This window comes from Ranitomeya imitator, chromosome 2 (genome assembly GCF_032444005.1).
Source record: "Ranitomeya imitator isolate aRanImi1 chromosome 2, aRanImi1.pri, whole genome shotgun sequence".
NCBI lineage: Eukaryota > Metazoa > Chordata > Amphibia > Anura > Dendrobatidae > Ranitomeya > Ranitomeya imitator.
This window is the reverse complement of record NC_091283.1, coordinates 211,904,719-211,926,512: the sequence shown is the minus strand read 5'-3', so window position 1 is coordinate 211,926,512 and position 21,794 is coordinate 211,904,719. Positions and strand designations below refer to the sequence as shown.

At 40.9% G+C, this 21,794-nt stretch overlaps 1 protein-coding gene across 1 annotated transcript in view; it reads right to left on the bottom strand.

Annotated features, from left to right (window-relative positions):
* The window catches only part of PAPPA (pappalysin 1), a 447,251-nt gene that overhangs the window by 275,831 nt on the left and 149,626 nt on the right, over positions 1–21,794 (bottom strand). Inside the window, exons 3-5 of the mRNA XM_069748556.1 lie at positions 15,990–16,135; positions 14,397–14,696; positions 8,364–8,556 (exon numbers count right to left, since the gene is read on the bottom strand). Of these exons, the coding sequence (XP_069604657.1) occupies positions 8,364–8,556; positions 14,397–14,696; positions 15,990–16,135 (639 nt within the window). The remainder of the gene's footprint in view (positions 1–8,363; positions 8,557–14,396; positions 14,697–15,989; positions 16,136–21,794) is intronic.

The window sequence follows — 21,794 nt, the reverse complement described above, 5'->3', positions numbered from 1 at the left end:
TCAGTCCAATAACTACCACATGGAACAGGGATCGTACCGCTAAACGCCCGCGCTCCTTTTAACATGGGTATAACACTACTCAGACAACACAGGGTGAGGGTAAAACAGTGTGGCAATAGTTTATTGAACCACAAAATAGGCAGATAACACGTAGAACAGTCCCAGCAAAATAACCCAAGATGGTGAAACATTACAGAGTCTCACCCTTCCGCTGACCCGTCGGGATAATGGGACATGTTACGTCAGAGCTCCCAGAGTCGACTACCCCACCTGTGGTATGCACACAGAGAGGAGGCAACAACAAACGTAGGAAAATGACAGTCCATTCAGGTACAAGGCCAGTTGACACGAGGGTCACACCCTGGTGTTAGGGTTTGGCGGAACGCACCAAATATATATTTGTAGAGTAATCGGTGCGTTCGCAACCCGGGGTCCACCGTGCAGGAGTAAAACCCGCTGCTAGTAACTGATGGTACTATATGGCGGTATAAGTGAACTCTATTACTTCACAGAGTCACTAAAGACATGAGAACGCTGTGCCCTGTTAACCTCACAGAGGAACATAGCTACCAAATAGAGCGAACAGTGGTCATGCAGTCAGAATAGTACACGCAAAACTCCTCACCAGGGGTGCCAGTATTCTAGGGGCTTATTTCAGCCAAACCCTGAATCCACATACATATGACCACACTGGCGCAGAACACATAACTTAGTTGATACTAGCGCATGGCCGTGCGACCGTGCAAACCTTTTATAGCTGAAGCAACTTCAGGACTTTCATAGAGGACCAATGGGAGCTGCTACAGTACCTGAGCAACTTCAGGACCTTCCTAGAGGACCAATGGGAGCTGCTGCAGTACCTGAGCATGTGACCCCCAACCTCCAATGAGAGGTCTTACCCTGGGCAAGCTCAGAAGGGGAAAAGCAGGACTTAGTCCCAGAGACGTCTGCTCGCCGCTGACAAGTACTGGTTATAATGGCTGAGCCTAGAAAGGCAGCAGTAATCATCTGCACCGTATGAGGGCTGAGACAGACGCTGGGACCTGCATCTCCGCTGAGCAGGCTCCACTGCGGCTGGAGAACAATGGGAGACTGCAGCAAAGATGGCTCGAGATTCCCCCTGTGCAGAGGCAGGATCTCGACCTCTAACACCTGGCTTCTCCAAACACATCCATGGAGCCAGGCAACTGGCAAGCCCCAATCCTGGCTTTCTCCAAACGTATCCATGGTTCAGGGATGGTCAATGGAGCAGATCTGTATTCCTCCAACTGGTGCCGAGGTACCCTAGATTGTTTTCTGTAGAATTATAGATCTGTGTCCCTCGTGATGGGGTCATGATATAATTGGTTGCTGTGCTGTTGATGTCTTTTCTGAATCTATGGCTATCTCTCGCTCTCTCTCTGTTTCTGTACAGAGACATGTAACCTATTTTTATACTTAACAAGTGTCCTTCATTTGGTATTGACAAAAAGGGTAAAAATGGAGATTAGGTCAAGTAGCATTACTTGATTATTTAATCTATTTTCATAGTTTTTCCTCCTCTGTTTTTGAAGTCACCAAACTATGTGACCTACTCAATGCATAATTAGCACATCAGTATACAATACAGACCAAAAGTTTGGACACACCTTCTCATTTAAAGATTTTTCTGTATTTTCCTGAAAATTGTAAATTCACACTGAAGGCATCAAAACTATGAATTAACACATGTGGAATTATACACTAAACAAAAAAGTGTTAAAAAACTGAAAATATGTCTTATATTCTAGGTTATTCAAAGTAGCCACCTTTTGCTTTGATGACTGCTTTGCACACTCTTGGAATTCTCTTGATGAGGTTCAAGAGGTAGTCACCGGAAATGGTTTTCACTTCACAGGTGTGCCCTGTCAGGTTTAATAAGTGGGATTTCTTGCCTTATAAATGGGGTTGGGACCATCAGTTGTGTTGAGCAGGAGTCTGGTGGACACACAGCTGATAGTCCTACTGAATAGACTGTTAGAATTTGTATTATGGCAAGAAAAAAGCAGTTAAGTAAAGAAAAACGAGTGACCATCATTACTTTAAGAAATGAAGGTCAGTAAGTCTGAAAAATTGGGAAAATTATCAAAGTGTCCCCAAGTGCAGTGGCAAAAACCATCAAGCGCTACAAAGAAACTGGCTCACATGAGGAAAGGAAGACCAAGAGTCACCTCTGCTTCTGAGGATAAGTTTATCCGAGTCACCAGCCTCAGAAATCGCAGGTTAACAGCAGCTCAGATTAGAGACCAGGTCAATGCCACACAGAGTTCTAGCAGCAGACACATCTCTACAACAACTGTTAAAAGGAGACTTTGTGCAGCAGGTCTTCATGGTAAAATAGCTGCTGGGAAACCAGTGCTAAGGACAGGCAACAAGCAGAAGAGACTTGTTTGGGCTAAAGAACACAAGGAATGGACATTTAAACCAGTGGAAATCTGTGCTTTGGTCTGATGAGTCCAAATTTGAGATCTTTGGTTCCAACCACCGTGTCTTTGTGCGACGCAGAAAAGGTGAACGGATGGACTCTACATGCGTGGTTCCCACCATGAAGCATGGAGGAGGAGGTGTGATGGTGGGGGTGCTTTGCCGGTAAAACTGTTGGGGATTTATTCAAAATAGAAGGCATACTGAACTAGCATGGCTACCACAGCATCTTGCATCGGCATGCTATTGCATCTGGTTTGCGTTTAGTTGGACTATCATTTATTTTTCAACAGGACAATGACCCCAAACACACCTCCAGGCTGTTTAAGGGCTATTTGACCAAGAAGGAGAGTGATGGGGTGCTACGCCAGATGACCTGGCCTCCACAGTCACCATACCTGAACCCAATCGAGATGGTTTGGGGTGAGCTGGACCGCAGAGTGAAGGCAAAAGGGCCAACAAGTGCTAAGCATCTCTGGGAACTCCTTCAAGATTATTGGAAGACCATTCCCGGTGTCTACCTCTTGAAGCTCATCTAGAGAATGTCAAGCAAAAGGTGGCTACTTTGAATAACCTAGAATATATGACATATTTTCAGTTGTTTCGCACTTTTTGGTTAAGTAGATAATTCCACGTGTGTTAATTCGTAGTTTTGATGCCTTTAGTGTGAATTTACAATTTTCATAGTCATGAAAATACAGAAAAATCTTTAAATGAGAAGGTGTTTCCAAACTTTTGGTCTGTACTGTACATCACTAGTCATCAAGGATAAGAGCACAATATGTTATATGAAATATCAGCTTACAAATCAATATTACAGGTTTACACAAACAAAAGTCTAGATAAAAGTCTATGCTTTCCGGCTTGCTAAAAATAGTCGTCTGGTTTATTAAGATACAATGCTGTGTCTTCGCAGTATATACTTAATAACTTGTATTAAACAGGATGCTAGTATATATTATGTATTATTATACATGTAGTTGTATCGTATCGTAGGTGTTGTAAAATGCCAAAAGTTTTATCCTAAGTCAGATAACTATGCAAACAACATCAGTGAAGTAAAAAGCACACAGTAATCAAACAGCGTTGTGCTTTGGCAGCTACTCTCTCACATCCAGAAAACACTAATGATCCTATTGAATATCTTTGTATCACAATTCCTGCACTTAGTGTGGTGAGTGGCGGCTCAGCCGTCCAATCTGGAGTACGGGCATGCTGAGTTGCCAGAATCGTCCAATCTGGAGTACGGGCATGCTGAGTTGCCAGAACCGTCCAATCTGGAGTACGGGCATGCTGAGTTGCCAGAATCGTCCAATCTGGAGTACGGGCATGCTGAGTTGCCAGAATCGTCCAATCTAGAGTATGGGCATGCTGAGTTGCCAGAATCGTCCAATCTGAGGCTTTGGAGTTCTGAACTATCAGAGTGGTGAGTGCTATTTAGCTGGCTTTCTGCTCTAATTTCTATCAGTTGTAAGTAACTAAGATTAAGTTGTGTGTGTCGTCTCTGTGCTGTAATTTCTAGTCTTCTGATCTTTGTTGCCAGTCCTTGAATTTACATCCGTCTGCCTTGCCCGTTTGTCTTGATCAGCTATCTCCTTGGATTTCTGCCCAGGGACTGTGACCTGACTTTGCCTCACCCCTCTGTTCTGGTGTGTACCCTCCTAGCTTTCAACATCAGACTCTTTGATTTCCTCGACTCACTGCTTGTCCGTGACTAGTGACTAGCGTCGCACTGTGCTCCTGCGTTTTACAACCATACTACTACTCTGATGACGCTTTCTTTGTCATATTCTTTAAGCCGTCCACTTCTACAGCTTAGTTTGTATACATACTTTTTAGCATTTAGTGGAAGAAATAAGTTTACGAAAATGTGCCTCTAACTTGCACTTGAATCCTCAACCATTAGATAATAAAAGCAATAGGTACAGAATTCTTGAATGTTCCATTTACTGATCAGAAACTTCAATTCTTGCTGGTGATACAAAACAATAATCAGACCAAACGCAATTTTTTTTACATTACCCATGTAGCTTGGGCTGGAGCCTACACGCCATAGACTGTATGTCTTTTGTAATTCCTTTAATTCCAACCTTCATCTCTGCTTGTTTGCATTCTTATACCGCAGGGAAGGGACGTGTCACTATATTAGCAGGCGGCACTAAGCATCCAAACCCTCTTAACTCTCTGCTCCCGCGTTACGTCCTGGTCTCTCAGCTTTCTGCTCTCTCTTGTCTGTGCTGCTTCATCTGCAAAATGGTCAAATGATGTGCACTATCTCCTTTTTATACCATACCACAAGTTCATCCAGGTTGAATTCTCTATTCTCATGTGAAGATATAGAGAGAAACAACACAACACACAGTCAGCTCTGCTACACCAGACAACACAACACACAGTCAGCTCTGCTACACCAGACAACACAACACACAGTCAGCTCTGCTACACCAGACAACACAACACACAGTCAGCTCTGCTACACCAGACAACACAACACACAGTCAGCTCTGCTACACCAGACAACACAACACACAGTCAGCTCTGCTACACCAGACAACACAACACACAGTCAGCTCTGCTACACCAGACAACACAACACACAGTCAGCTCTGCTACACCAGACAACACAACACACAGTCAGCTCTGCTACACCAGACAACACAACACACAGTCAGCTTTGCTACTCCAGACACAACACACCACACTGTCAGCTCTCTTACTCCAGACACAACACACCACACTGTCAGCTCTGCTCCTCCAGACACAACACACCACACTGTCAGCTATGCTACTCCAGACACAACACACCACACTGTCAGCTCTGCTACTCCAGACACAACACACCACACTGTCAGCTCTGCTACTCCAGACACAACACACCACACTGTCAGCTCTGCTACACCAGACACAACACACCAAACTGCCATTTCTGCTACTCCAGACACATCACACCACACAGCTAGCACTGCTACACCAGAGACATCACACCACACAGCTAGCTCTGCTACACCAGAGATATCACACCACACAGCTAGCTCTGCTACAGCAGACATCACACCACACAGCTAGCTCTGCTACACCAGAGACATCACACCACACAGCTAGCTCTGCTACACCAGAGACATCACACCACAACATCAGCTTCAGCTCTGCTACACCAGACACATCACACCACACAGCTAGCTCTGCTACACCAGAGACATCACACCACACCATCAGCTTCAGCTCTGCTACACCAGACACATCACACCACACAGCTAGCTCTGCTACAACAGAGGCATCACACCGTCAGCTTCAGCTCTGCTACACCAGAGACATCACACCACACTGTCAGCTCTGAAGGTGGGGAGGTACTGATTGCAGTATTGATCCACAGTTCTGTCGCCTTTCTTGCCCATCAGACTGCATGCACAGAAGCTCCTGCTACCTGGTCAGTGTATGCAATGTAGACATGGGCTATATGCAACCTCACCCCCTAAGACTGAAGACGTCTGTCAACGGGGCGGGGCTGTAATCTGAAGAAATCACAGATGTATGTGATTGGTTGATGTGATGTGATCACAGCCAAATCACAACAGGGGAGTTGAGGTCACATGACAGCACACCAGAAGACCAAAAAAGAGAAACGTCCCCAAAGATAAGTGCGTTATAAATCTGAAGAGGGGATGGAGGGGGAAAGAAGAAGACTGAAAGCAGACGAGCACTCTATCTAATGTATCAGATTAAAAAAGGGGAAAAGGAGGTCTCAAAGCGCTAAAAACAATGGCAAATCTATAGCCATAAGCCAAGTGGCTAGTGCAATTACCTGGATTAGTCGTGCAAGGAGGCACAACTCTTGTCAATGTAAGATTAGACTGTGAAGGAAGCTCCAGATGAACCAGAACGACTCCGGTAAAACCCATGGAGAAGCGAGTAAAGTCAAATCTTGCTTCAGCGGCTCTGCTTCACAAGATGTGCCAAAGGAAATAATTCCATAACACTAACTTTAATCATGTTCAGCTAATAACACATTTTGGAACAGGACAGGGTTCTTCTTCAGATAAAAAAAAACACTTTAGAAGGATCCAGTCCAAGCTCAAAACACATTATAAGCGGAGCAAGAACAAAATGACTTTTTTTGGAATAATTTCCTCTGGCATATCATTTGAGGCAAAGTCAAAGCAAAATACAACTTTGCTCTTTTCTCCATAAAACCTCTAAATAAGGCGTTGAAATGTCAAACCTACAACTCACATCATCTTTTAGTACTGAGAAGATGAAAAACCATTCACCTAGAAAATCATACCGAAAGATTGGCGTTACCTGGAGCATAGGAGGTCAACGCCGCAACATGATTTGGAACAGTTCCAATTGGATTTTTATATTTCACAAAATTAGCATAATTTAATCTTTTAATACACAAATTTTGCAGCTGTTATACAAACCTGCATAGCATACTGTGATGTTATCTAACCAGTTTACCAAGGAGGGCAACTGTAGAAGAGAACGGCCACCTTATGCAACTTTCATATGAACGTTTTAACCAAGAACATAGCCCAAAAGGCTGCTTTTGTCCCCGAGATTGAGGGGGCTCAGATCTGATTGGTTGCATCCATTATTTTATTTGAGAACCTGTTCAGAATCTCCTCCCCACTGTTCCTACCAACAAGGGTGCAAACAAGTATCAAGTCCTCCTGTCCTCCATGTGCTAAGCAGTGTGGTATTGTTAACCATCGCCAAAAGAGGGTTCCATTTTAAATTTTGCCTCTAAACTCAAAGCACTCTACTTTTGTTAAGCATAGTCGGACAATAGTAAATGTTTCAGCAAATGAAAAAATGAAAAGATAGACATGATGTAAGAAATTACATCTCTTCGAAAAATACATTCTCCACCCTACAAAACACTATGAACACAGACAAATGCAACGGTGGCTCAAAGGTTCTTCCTCCTAACGTGTAGTACAGAATCGGCTAATATTCTATGGGCTCTTCGTAATTGGGATGACAGTAGAGTTATGAAGGACTTTTCACTGAATTTTGTAATTTACAGAGATTTTGTCACACGGTTTTCCCATATAAAGTAAGGCCACCACCAGATCTTTTATTATACTAAAAGACATCACGGTCCAGTTGGATGAGAGTCTCTTGTCTTGAGCCGGCGCTTCTTTTCTTCTCGCCATTTTCCCTCCCTGCTTAGTGTGGATGACACATCCTACGTCATCTGCACAGGTGTACTTCTCTCTGCCCTACCGAGGGCAGAGGAAAGCTTTTGGGTCATCGGCGCTCTTTGGCCTTTCCAGGTGTATGCACATTAAAGTACTTTGCTCTGCCCTCAACGATCGCAAGTAGAGAGGAGGCACTGGATCAAGACCAGAGACGCCCATCAGACTTGAGAGCCCAGTCTGTGAGTATTACTTAAGCTCTTTTTAGGGTCATGCTAACTGGATTTTGGACTTTTGTTACAGCATTACAGTATTCTGTAAAAAAGCCTACTTTATATGAAAAAGCCTGGTAACTGGTTCACTTTAACGTGAGAACCTCTTCCAAGTTGTGCTGCTACACCGATTTCATAACAGTTTTTCTCTTTCTTTTGTGCCCCTCTATTCCAAAGTTGTGCTTCATTATAATAAAGGTGCAAATTTTCCCATCAACCAACTGGGAATATACCGCAGAAATTCCTTGGGGGCATTTGCTTTTTGTTCACTGCTGATGGCCAATCAAAACATCTACTCATGTAGACCTTACGTGGTTTTCACTTAGTTAGTTGAAGGTGGGAAAATTTGCACTTTCATTACTAGGAAGCGTAACGTTGGAATGGAGGGGACAGGAGAAAAAGAAAAACTGTTTCGGAATAAGTAGAGAAGTACTAATTTGAGGAAGGATTCAGGTTAAATCTAAGAAATTTAGCCTAATCTAAATTGCATAACCTCCTATAAATTTTTCACCTTTCAAAGATGTATCCATCGATGGGTGGAAACCACTCCAGGGTGACTGAGGTAAAGGTGTGCTGGACAATCTGTGGTGCAATCGCTACTGGCGATGGTTTGAAGGAAGGCTGCCAGCCTGGATATACCAAGTCTAGATAGCAGTGCATTCGGGCAACTTGGTTGGGAGTGAAGGAGTCCGTGCAGTCATCATCTGAAATGAAAACCAAGAAAAAGATATAAGTGTTGTTGTGGCACGGTCCACCTTAAACACCTGAATGCAACACAGAACCTGCAGATTCTGAAATATTTGAAAGCTAATGATCTGTGAATGAGTTTGTTCAGTCATCACTTTTGCAGGATAAGTCGAAAGAAAGCTCTTACTCACTCCTCTCAAAGTGCAGAAAACCAGCCTGAGAAATTAGAGGTCACATCAAGGTTTGTGATAATTCACAAAGCTTCTCTCACAAGAGACATTTAAATATCTGATCCCCCCCCTGTCAACCCTGCAAAGGGTAGCTTCCAACTTTAGTTAGGTCTGTAAATGTGTGCAGTTGACCTAGCCCAGTGTTTTGTGCTGTCATGGGAATCTCCAGTTAATGCTATTGTACAATATGAAGCATCTTCTGAAAAACATGGCATTAAAAGTTAATTTCATTAGCTATAAATTCCCAATGCACATAGTAAAATGGCTTTAGCCTACTAATAGTGAAGCAAATATACAAGCAGAGTGAGAACGCATCTAACAACTCTACTTGCGAGGTTCTGTCATTGATGTTAAACATTTTTGTCATTAGCTTTAAGGCTACATTCCAGGATTTCCTCAATAATTGATGCGCTTTATGTGAGTGTCCTGTAAAAAGCCATAAGTATTTGCCAAGAAAAGCAGCACTTAAAATCCTTTAATAGACATCATAAAGCAGAAATAAGACATAAAGCTCCATGCGCTGGAGAAAAAGTGTTTAAGCAATGAGTTACCATACAGAACTTTTTTTTTTTTTAAAGAGGAAAAAGAAGCTTAAAATGAACACTAGTAAAATGTTTAGGGCATTATAGGACATTGGAGTACAAGAAGAAGAAGAATATTGTGTCCTCCTTGTGCCTTCAAAACATCTCCATTGAGTCGTTGGCTCAAAAAGTTCTCTGAAGGTGTCCTGGGGTATCTGGCACCAAGGTATCAGCAGCAGGTTCTTTAACCCTGCTGTTCTGTTGGTCAAAAATGACCGACTTTGAACTTCAATATTCTTTAAAATATTCAAGATGCGGCTCTGAAACCCGTGGCCGACCGACCCATCCTCATTTAAGTCAATCAACCACAAGTTTCAGAACCGCATCTTGAACACCCCAAAAAATACCAAAGTTCAAAATAGGTCTCCCCAGACCGAACAGAACAGCAGGGTTAAAGTGGTTTTCCACCAGGATCGGGTGTTTTGCCTCTTAAAAAAGCTGGCCATACGCATTAAATGGCTATCAACCACATGGTGCTTCAGATGATCACTCGGTTGACAGCCATCTTAGTTGACTCTCCCATACACTGGAGTGATCATTCGGCCTGGAGCTCCTGTGTTCTTCATGAGAAAGCCACCATTGACATGTCGGCCAGTGGCTTATCTCTGGGAGAACAATGCAATCGACTGTCCAAAATCAGTCACAAGACATCAATATGTCCCATGGTCATCATAAGGCCGGCATCTACATACTAATAGACCAATGGCCCAAGCAGTCAATATTTGCGGGTTCAGCCAACATTAATCTAATGTGTATGGGGGCCTTAAGTGTACTTCTCAGTCACATATACTGTATGCCTAATTTACTTCTTGCAACTAAGCAGCTCACTTCCATTGCTACATTAATGCAGTTCTCAGCATTTCATTGTGCCCAATACTTCTGGCCAGAGCTGGCATCGGCACTTCACCAGTCACATACTAGACTGACCTGATAGATTAAGCTTAAAAGATAGTAGCCACCCACGGCAAATGGAAAAATTGTAAAAAGGTGAAGAATATAGATTTATCATTTTCATGTTCCTTAAATTATTCCTAAACAATGTGTAGAAGGGCATGTTATCCTGCTAGAAGAAGCCATGGACATTAGAGAATAATATTGCCATGAAAGTGTGGCCTGTTATGCTGGTGCCTTATTTTCCCCAGTTTTGCAACGAAAATGCATCCAGATGCCCACATGATGCTTACAGAAGAACTTCTATGACCATGAGACAATAAATTAAATGTAAGTTTTGAAAATTAAATTTGTGGAATAAGTAATAATTAGCTTATTTGTGGATGTTCACCACTAGGACTTGCACTGATCAGCAGGGCACTATTATCCCCATTAAATGATGGTACCTTCTAGCAGAAAGGGTACTGTCGTGAGGGTGTCACATCCCCCTGCTGTCGCGAGGGTGTCACATCCCTCTGAGAAACTTGGAGGTAGAAGGTCACTAAGAGTAATGAATCATAGTATCTTTAGAGACGGAGTGATTCGTGTCCTATTTTAACTTATTTTCCTTTCCATCAGTGCTGAAAGGGTTAAGGACTCTTTCCTTGCTGGCTGGGAACATACAGCATGGTTGCTCTCAGCTGCAGCAGCTCATATAATTTCCTCTCCCTACACATTCTAGCTGTGGTCATTTTTTACCTTGCCAATGAAAGAATCTTCTTCTTGGAAGTGTTGACCCTTGTTGTGTTTGAGTTGGGAGTAGTTTCTGGAGAGCTGTGCATGCAGTAGTATCTCCTCATCCTTATTCCTATTTAGTTTGTTTGTTCCTTCCTTTCCCTATCTTTCTCCCTATTTTTGGTGTTTTGTATGTTAATGAGTTTCAGTTACCTTTGTTTGTCTTTCTGTCTTGTTTCCCTTATATTTCTGTCCCATGTCTCATCGGATCCGGCAGATTAGGGTTTAACAGTTGCACAGTAATGTTGGAGACCCAGGCCTCTCTATAATCAAAGTATCCCTGGGACAAGGAAAGATGTTACCAGTTCCAGGGACAATTTTAGGCCCCTCTCCCTTACTTCAGACTGTCAATCTTGTTATTGATCCTGTCACAGTTCTTGCAAAACAATTGCAGGATCTGTCGCTTGAATTGTCAGTCCTGCAATCTAGGGTTGCCAAAAAGCAGCCGACTATTGGTCTGACGGGCAGTCAGGCTGAACCTGAACCTAAGATGGTCCTCCCGGATAGGTTTTCTGGGGGAACGAGATAAATTTGTCGTGTTCCGTGAAGCCTGAAAGCTTTATACTAGGCTTCATCCACATCCTTCTGGGAGTGAGGAGCAACAGGTTCGGATTGTTATTTCCCTCCTTCAAGGAGATCCTTAATCCTGGTCCTTTTCACTTCTGCCAGACTCACTGTTTCTTTGGTCGGTCGATGTTATTTTGCGGCGCTAGGGCTTGTGTATAATTATCCGGACCATGTCTCCCTTGCAAAGTATATGCTATGTAATCTTCAGCAGGAAGACAGGCTGGTGCAGCAAATTTTGCTCAGATTTCTGTAGATGGGCTACTGATACCTGTTGGAATGATCTTGCTTTTAGGTGTTAGTTTTGTCGGTGCCTGTCTGAAAGATTAAAAGACACATTAGTGCTTATGAGGCCACCATGGCTCTGGCCATGTGTATAGATAGATGCACCTGGGATAGACCTGTTGTGACTCTGTCTTCTACGGTACTAACAAAAGCTGAAGTCATCCCTGTGTATTCTGTAGTACGGATACAATTAGGGGGGCCTATTCTCCGTATGGGTCTCTTGTGGTTTGTCGCAAAACGGGGTTGTGTTTTTTCTGTGGTCAAAAGGGTCATTTCATTGGGGTCTGTCCTTTTTTACCAAAACCACAAAAAAGTTTTAACCCCGAGTTTTGTGGAGAATTACACATTATATCACCTCCGCATGTGTACCTCAGATTATCTTACCTGATTTAGTGATTGGTTATAGGTATGAAAACTGAGATAATACCTATCCTCTTGGATAGTGGGGCAGAAGCCAATATGCTGGATGCTTGGTTTGCATGGGACCTTGTTTTTTCCTGTAGTATGTTGGTGAAGTCCATCCCCATATTTACAATTAACTGTGCACCTCTTGATCAGGAAATTATAGTGCATAATGTGAACCTGCACATAGGAGCTCTTCACAGGGAGCTCCTTTCTTGTTACATCATGGAAGGTCTCCCTACTCCTATTGTGTTAGGCCTTCCCTGGCTGTGTATAGTCCAATTATTGGCTGGTATTCCAGGGAAATAGTCAAGTGGAGTGATTTCTGCAAAAATAATTGTCTTAGTACCATCTTTTGTACCGTTTCCACTAAAACTATACCCTCTTTTCTGTCTGTATTTGTGGATGTGTTCTCAGAAAAGGAGAGCCACTGTAGCGCCCGCATCTCTGCCTGCAGTCCCTCTCTCCTTGCAGAGACACCAGCATACTCACCGCCGAGGCTCCTGTCCTGCTTCTTCTGTGGTCTGCTGCTGCCGGGGGTGCGTGCACTCCTATCAGCACCATATTAAAAATATTGAAAGATTTTGTAGATTTTGTTGTCTTCAATAGCCGTTGCTCCAAAATTTTGATGATGATCAAAGTGTAAAAATAAGTCAATGGTTGTGAAATCAAACCTTCTCTACCCATGTGAACAAAATCGATAGTAAAAACACTACCCTTTGAACTGATTATTAAAAGTGATTGTTCTCTTTTAGCAGAAATAGGGCCCAGATGCAGGTTCTTATGAAAAAACAAACTGCAGCTGATCCCGATGTCTGGCTGTGATGCTACAGTCACGTCAACAGCGCTGCTAACAATCAGTGAGCTCAACGACTCAGAAGTGAGCGTTCCGTCTAAATGGGCAGAGTCCATCATCAGTGCCACAGGTAACGTAAAGACACCAAAAACTGCTGAGGTTTATCTCTTTATTTTAACCTGCAGCCGGGTACATTCATTTACCGATATTTTAATTCTCAAATTGTGTTGTAAAAATAGTAGAGATGAAAAGGATTTTCAGTTTCACTGAAGGATCAGTTTACAGCTTCTCAACATAGAATTCTAAGTGGGTGGTAAAATGAATTCTGAAAGCATATTGAGTTTAATGTAGAAACAATATTTTAATAAAACTGTGTTGGAAAAATGGAGCATCAACCACTATAAATATAGAATAAGAATAGATTAAAGCAGAAAAAAAACACAAAAATATTCAAGGGTGGATATTATCTTTGAGGCATCATTTACAAACTATTAATAAGCTTTGTTTTCAAATGCAAATCTTTGTTGGAGTTAATTTTTAATTTTCAATATTATGAACAGGAGTCTGGTAGAGATGAGCGGATCAAGCAAAATTGGAAATCGCCTGTTCATGAGTTATTTGATTTGCAGAGAGGTTATTCTCCACAAATGCAATGTCCTTTACTATACTGTGAGGTCTCTCTAGACCCCAAAGCATAATAAAAGTATGATGTAAAAAAATAAAAGCACTCACCTCACCGCTCTCCTTTCTGGCCCCTCCACTCCCCACCGTCACTCTTCCGGTATTCGCCTCATCTTCAGATGCCTGACGCTAGTGCTGAATTCTCCAGACCTCTCAAACTGGACTGGGACATCTGGCTTGGATGAGACTTGGGAGGGTAAGGTGCATGTATGCACAAGGTCATGGTGCACACCGTAATGTCATGACTAAGTGAACCTTTGTGCTCTTGCGCAGGATCTTCACACACCTCGTCAAAGTTGAAAGTCCTGGCCCAATGTGAGAGGCCCAAGGTATTCAGTGTGAATGGTGATGTTCTGAAGATGTGGTGAGGAGCAGATGGATGACGCAAAAGAGCTGGAGAGGTGAATGGACTAGTATAAGGATTTTTGTTATGGCTTTTGGAAAAATGTGTCACCATTTTGCTAAATCGGCAAGGAAGGGAATTCCCAAAAAAAATCCACATTTTTCCGAATGCAGATTTTTTTTAAATTCAAGTAGAGTACAATTCAACTCAAATGAATTTGTTTGTCTCTTGAATTGGGATGTTTGTTTCATGATCACAACATATTCGTATACACAAAAACATATGCATATATCTGGATGGCGTAACCTACCTGCGTAACTCATGTAGTTATTATAAGGTGTGTTGCGAAAAGTTTGAAAGCCACAAGTATCATTTCCTGGCCCAGGTCCAGGGTCTCCACATGTTTTATGCTTTGGGGAAGGGTTGGTATCATGGCAGAGATCTCCTGTTTCATAGGAGGGATCTGTTTCCATACAGGGGTCACTACAAGAGAGAATCTCTGAAATACCACGGAAGACATGGTACAGTCCCAAGCTATGTCCGATTTCATGGATCATGGTATGCGTGTGGCCAGGAACTCCAAAGAATGATGGATTCATAACGATACCCCCTGTAACAAAAAAAATTATATATATTTTTTATCTTAGATTTACTCAAACAAATGAGAACATTTTGGGAAAGCAGAGTAAATAAATTATTTTGTTTAAATGGCTATGTGCAGTTATTTCTGGTTATTTGACAACGTAGTTCCTTTGAAAACACCTATGCAATGAGAAAATGTTGCAGTGAGATATCAGAAAATTGAAATGCTGTGCAATATTGTCACGCATACAAAAGAAGTATTCATGATACTACATTAAACTTACTTATCTAACAATTAACATGGACAATTTATAGCTGTGGTGGACAATTTTTCCCCACTAATATAAAAAAGTTAGAGACTAGTACAAAAAAAAAGCAAAATCAACGTTTTATATATTTTATACACTTTGGAATACAAAACTTCTACTTCCCGCCGAACACATTAAATTAAATTCAGACGGACACACCAATTTTGGTGGAACCATCTTCTGTGTATGAAAGCTTCCTGATTCTCGACAAGGAGGTAAGACAGGGGTAGAGAAGAAATGGACTACTTGAATTTATACACTTGATCCTTTTCCTTTTACCTCTTTCAATTAAACAAAATGAACACTTGGTTGAGGCAAATATTCATGTGTATTTGGGGGGTTGGGAGAGATGGTTGTCAACCCAAAAAGTTTTGGCTGACAGCTATCCAAGGTGTTTTGGCTCCAAATGAACACTTGAACAAGCCAAATATTGATATGTATGAGTCTGCGGGGAGAGATGGCTGTTAGCCAAACACTGGTTTGGCCAATAAATATCTAAGGTCAATGGACACCTTTATTTTGGGGATATATGGATAATTACTAGAGGCAAAAATTATAAATATTCATTACAATTTCTCTTACTTCTTCTCCAACTCAGTTTGCTTCCTACTATCAATTTGAACGTTCCAACCCTAAATGTGCCCAAAGACCTGAGAATGAGCATTCGCTCATCAGCTATCTCTCCCGACTCCACCATACAAATAAGTTCATGTGTTATCAATAAGAATAACTTCCTGCTTATCTCTGGAGAGAAAAAAACAACAACAAAAATTGAGTGTGTAAAATAAAATTGCCCAATTGGTCTTCTCTTCACCATCATCATTGTTCTTGTCAGTTTTGGATGGGTTGTTGGCCACTTGCGGCAGAACAATTTACCGGTACATGTCTCCGCTTTTCACCAGAATGACAAATAGAACCTCATTTTAATGCTATTTTGTGAGACAACCATATTAAATATTATAAAATCAGATTTTGACTTTAGAATATAGAAATTGACAAAAAGTACCACGTACCAAGATGAGTAAGAACCTCTTTCTCCCAAGGCCATGTAGCGAGACCAGCCAGCTCCTCTTCTGATGAGTTTGCAAAGAAAATGTTTAACTGAGTTGATCCAGTCACATTGAGCCGATGCTTCAACTCATTTAAGTCCAAGTAAGCCCTGCAACATAAACATTATTATGATTTTATGACCTTCTCTACAGAAATAATTTTTCAATGTGACAGTGATAATGATAATGAAATAAATAATCTCTTTTAAGAAAGCTTACTCGTTGACCTTGAGTAAGGCCACCATTATCATTACTCAAACATTTGTATCAAAGGGATTACTGTCAAATGCTAACATGAAATATCTTCCATCGGACCCAAATCTAGGTTCCTAACACTCAGTAATGTTAAAACACAAGATAAAAAAAACATGGCTAAATAAGATTGTAATATAATGGCAAAATGTAGAGTTAAATAAGTTGAAACATTTCAGCGGTTCTTGGCACTCTAAGACAAAATTTTTAAAACACATTATTTATCCAACTAAAGACCCACAGATACATAATAGACCAGTGTTCCCCAACTCCAGTACTCAAAAGCCACCATCAGATCATGTTTTTAGGATATCCTTAGTTTTTCACAGATGATGGAATTATCAGATAGGCTACACTAAGGTGATCCTAAAAACATGATATAGCTTTCTTGAGGGCTTAAGTTTGGGAACACTCCATTAGACTAATGTTGATATTAATGGGTTTGGCCAACACTCTAATGTTTATGGGGGCACTTCCGATTGCTCCCAGACATAAGCCAACAGCAGAGATGTTTGTTGGCGACTTTCTCATGGTGAACATAGGAGCATTCAGAGCAGTGAGTATTCCTGTGTATGGGAGAAACATCTGAGATGGCTGCTAGTCAAACGATGGGACGAAGAATCATTGGGCGGACAGTTGACTAATGTGCATAACTTACTATCAGGTAGAGGCACTATGGAGACAACATGACAAATACACCTTGGACTATTGTGAAAAACCCTTTAAACTATCCTGTTAGGTACAGTGTGGGATTTGTACGATATGTCCATGTCCTGGAGGTCTTACTATAGTTATTACTTATTCCTTATAACAAATAGGTTATATTGAAGTCTACAAAGGAAGGTTACCTAAAATTACGTGATTTTATTTTCTTCTAATTTGTTAATTGTTTTTTTTTTTTACCATGACCTTACTCTGATACAGCACTTATCCTAGCCTGGCCCTGTGTCTGATAATTTATCATAGCTCCATTAATTCTTTAGTACATACCATTGTTGATACAAGTTTGGAATTCACTGTCAGAAAGTAACGAGAAAGCTAAATGCTCCTCTGTCTTAAAGGCTTAGTATCAGGATGACAACCTTGTCGATTTGCCCTTTGAGGGCAAATGGATGTACTTTAATGCAACTACTGTGCTTATGCCACACTTTGCACTCATATCTTATAAAAAGGGTAAAAGTAATACAAAATTTAGCCTAGGAAGTGAGGTTTTGCTGTGGTTTTCTAACTAGTCTGGCTTTAATTAACTTTTTTTCCCATGTTACAAATGTTCACAAAAACTAGTTAGCTAATCATTGTGCCAACACAAACCATATTACACAGATCAGAATGATTGTTCCAAGAATCAGCTGTAATTATTAAAAAAGAATAATTTATAATATTATATAGAATTTAGATACAGTATACTAATGCCATTGTTCATTGTAATTGGAGGATGCCGTAAACTACTACATAAAAATGCTGTGAACAATAAACAAATATATCTTTAGCAATTAGAACTTATCATATATCTGGAGGAAAAAACAACATAATACAAGAAAGTTTAAAGAGAATGTGCAGGAACTACAAGCCTGTGAATACTCAAGTAATACAAGATAAACCAGTAGCATAACTGGAATGGTAGCAGGAATACAATCTGCTAGGTAACCCATTAACTATCAAGGTGGCAGCTGTCTTTGATGTTATTTGTCTTTAGTTATCAAATCCAATCTTGAACTATTTTGTTGTAATTTTTGCTTTGATATGGATAAAAATTAAATCTATGTGCACACGTTCTTACTATGGTTACTGATTCTTATCCACTTCTTCATTAGGGTCTGAAGAATAGAAAGAACAAGGCAAAGAGGACGACCAGGAACCCGATGGCTTGACACAATCAAGATAACGGTTGAGAAGACCCTGCTGGACCTATCTAGGCTTGCACAAGTTCAATCTTCCTACAAAGTGTTCATTTACCAACTCGCCATGGCTCAAGATCGAGCTTAAGGCTGTTAATAATAATATACTTATTTAAAGGTAATGGAGAGTGAAGGTCTTCCTCTCAGCCTAGATGGATTGTGCAGACAGATCGACCACATTTCAACTTTGACTTCAAGTCTACTCTTCATCAAGCAGAGCTATGCCTGATGAAAACCTGAGTTCAAGATCATTATGATTGGCATGTGTCCACATGGTTTGTCAGGCTCAAACTTGCCCACAGGGGAAAACAAGAATCCTCCGGTAGACCCCTGTGAAGTAGCGCCAATGAGTAACGCTATTACACTGGATTCACAATTTGCAGAAATAGGTATACTCTAACCATTCATTAAACAAGCTAGCCAAATTAATATTACATAGAAGCAGAGATACATTTTTTGTACTAGGGTCAGGTTATTTTTGCATGCAGCTGAACAGTGTCCTTAATAATCAATGTCACTGGTGGACCTTTGCCAACCCAGTCCAACCCTATTTTCAGATAAACCATACAGTATGGTTAGAAATGAGCTTGTTTTAAACCACAGTCTTAAAAAATATTCTTTTTCTGGAAGCTACAAGTGGCAGTGAGAAGTGGGAAGCTTTTCATTCATGAACAGAGCTGTGGAGCAGGAGAGCTTCTTCTCTTTTGAAGGGACTCCCTCGAGATGACATGTATCCTATCGAGGAACTTCCCTGTATGACCCGGAATAACCAACAGATTTGATAAACCCAGAGCAAAAATCAATTACATGGCAAGCCATTCACATGCTTAGGTTCATCTCCTCGAAATAGCAGCTGATCACCTAAAGTTAGAGAACCTGGAACCATGGAAAACCACTGATCCACATACCTGCTGTTTTCAGGCACTTACTCAAGCAAATGCAACATCTGCACTGAGAATTGAGGTTTTGCTTTTGTTTTTGTGCTTTCTGGCTTTAATAAACTTTATTACGTATGTTTACAAAACACATGTTCTGTAGACATTGTGGCAATGCAACCCATCTTACACAGAGCAGATCCATTCCCGATAATAATCGCAATTTGATTAATCGTCTCTACGACAATACGCTTTATTTATTCTAAAGTCTTCATAGTCCGCTGCTCTTTTGCTGGAGTAAACTAGCACAGCAAAAACCACAAATAAATAAAGAATGCAAAAATAAGCTCACAGAAGCCATTACCAATTACAACTTCTTATATAAAACATGTTTTGGAGAAATAAAAGAAAACTAACAAGCAAACAAAAAAGTAAAGGGAACACAATGACATCATATAAATAAGGGTAAACAAACCTAAATAAAAATAACCAATCACGTAACTGCAGAGTAGTAGGAGTTACAGCTGCTTCTGGGGCCAATCAAATATTGGAGGGTGCATCTCATTTCATCAAGGTAGGGGACATAAGATGATGAAAAGAAGGGGTGAATTGAAAAATTGACTGGAGCTCCGGATTAAATGTTGTGCCTCTGCTGTAAGCATTAACCCTCTTTTCCAGCGTTATTACTTTTTCCACTTTCATATGATTGTACATTATAATTACATCCTGTAATGTTATGTGTTTTCCTGTGCTGTGATGACATTGTGTGCTTTAAACCCAGCTTGAATAACTCTCGTGCTGTTACTAATTATGCTTATTTTGTGACATCACTGTGTGAATCATCTCTATGAGTGGATTAATTTTGTACAATGACATCACTGTGGACATGATTGCTGTGCTGTAATTTCATTAACTATAATATCCCTGGACTGTGACTTTAAGAAACAGTAATATCACTATGATGTTACTTAGTAGTGTACATTACACTTGTACTGAAACATCAATGTGTGCATTATCTCATTAACTACTTGTATCCAACAACATATGTCTATGATATTTGTTCATAGTACAGTGAAAGCCCATTTCTTTTGCCAAAATCGTAACTGAGAAATGCCTGCAACTAGTTTCTCAATACAAGAGGCATATTGAAGCTGTAATCACTAACAAAGACTTTTGTACAAATTATTAAATAAATTTCAGTATATACAGTTGTGCTCAAAAGTTTACATACCCAAGCAGAATTTGGCCTTTTTTCAGAGAATATGAATGTTAACACCAAAACTTTTTCTCCACTCATGGTTAGTGGCTGGGTGAAGCTATTTATTGTCAAACTACTGTGTTTTCTCTTTTTAATTCATGACAACCCAAAACATCCAAATGACCCTGATCAAAAGTTCACATACCCTGGTGATTTTGGCCTGATAACATGCACAGATGCTGACACAAATGGGTTTGAATGGCTACTAAAGGTAACATCCTCACCTGTGACCTGTTTGCTTGTAATCAGTGTGTGTGCATAAAAGCTGAGTGAGTTTCTGGGATCCAGACAGACTCTTGCATCTTTCATCCAGCCACTGACATTTCTGAATTGTGAGTCATGGGTAAAGCAAAAGAATTGTCTATTGATCTATGGGAGAAGATAGTTGAACTGTATAAACAGGAAAGGGATATCCAAGTTATTGATAATGCCAATCAGCAGCGTTCACACTGTGATAAACAATTGGAAAATCAGGGGTTCTGTAAAAACAAAACCACGGTCAGGTAGACCAACAAAAATATCATCCACAACTGCCAGGAAAATTGTTCAGGATGCAAAGAAAAACCCACAAATAACATCAGCTGAAATACAGGATTCTCTGAAAAATAGTGGTGTGGCTATTTCACGATGCCCAATAAGGAGGCACTTAAAGAAAAATGGGCTGCCTGGTTAAGTCGCCAAAAGAAAACCATTACTGCACAAATGCTACAAATTATCTCACCTACAATACGCAAAACAGCACAGAGACAAGCCTGAAAACTTCTGGAACAAGGTAATTTGGAGTGATGTGGTCAAAATTGAACTTTTTGACCACAACCATAAATGATACATTTGGAGAGAGATCAGCAAGGAACAACTATGATGAAAGCAACACCATTCCTACTGTAAAGCACGGAGGTGGATTGCTGATGTTTTGGGGATGTGTGAGCTGCAAAGACACAGGAAACTTGGAAAAAGTTGAAGGAAAGATGAATTCAGCACATTATCAGCAAATACTGGAGGAAAATTTGCACTCACCAGCCCGAAAGCGTCAAGTCAACCTGACATTGGCTACAGCAGAACAAAGTGAAGGTTCTGGAGTGGCCGTCTCACCTCAATATCATTGAGCCACTCTGGGGAGATCTCAAGCGTGCAGTTCATGCAAGACAGCTCAGGAATTTACAAGAACTGGAAGCTTTTTGCCAAGAAGATTGGGCTGCTTTACCAACTGAGAAAATAAAGAACCTCAACCACAAATACTACAAAAGACTTCAAGCTTTCATTGATGTTAGAGGGGCAATACACGGTATTAAGAAATGGGGTATGTGAACTTTTGATCAGGGTTATTTGGATGTTTTAGGTTGTCATAAGAGAAAACACAGTAGTTTGACAATAAATAGCTTCACCCAACCACTTGTTAGGGCTAGCGGAACGCACCAAATAATAAGATGGAATAAGGTGCGTTCGCAGCCCGGGGTCCACCGTGCAGAGATGGAACCTGCTGCCA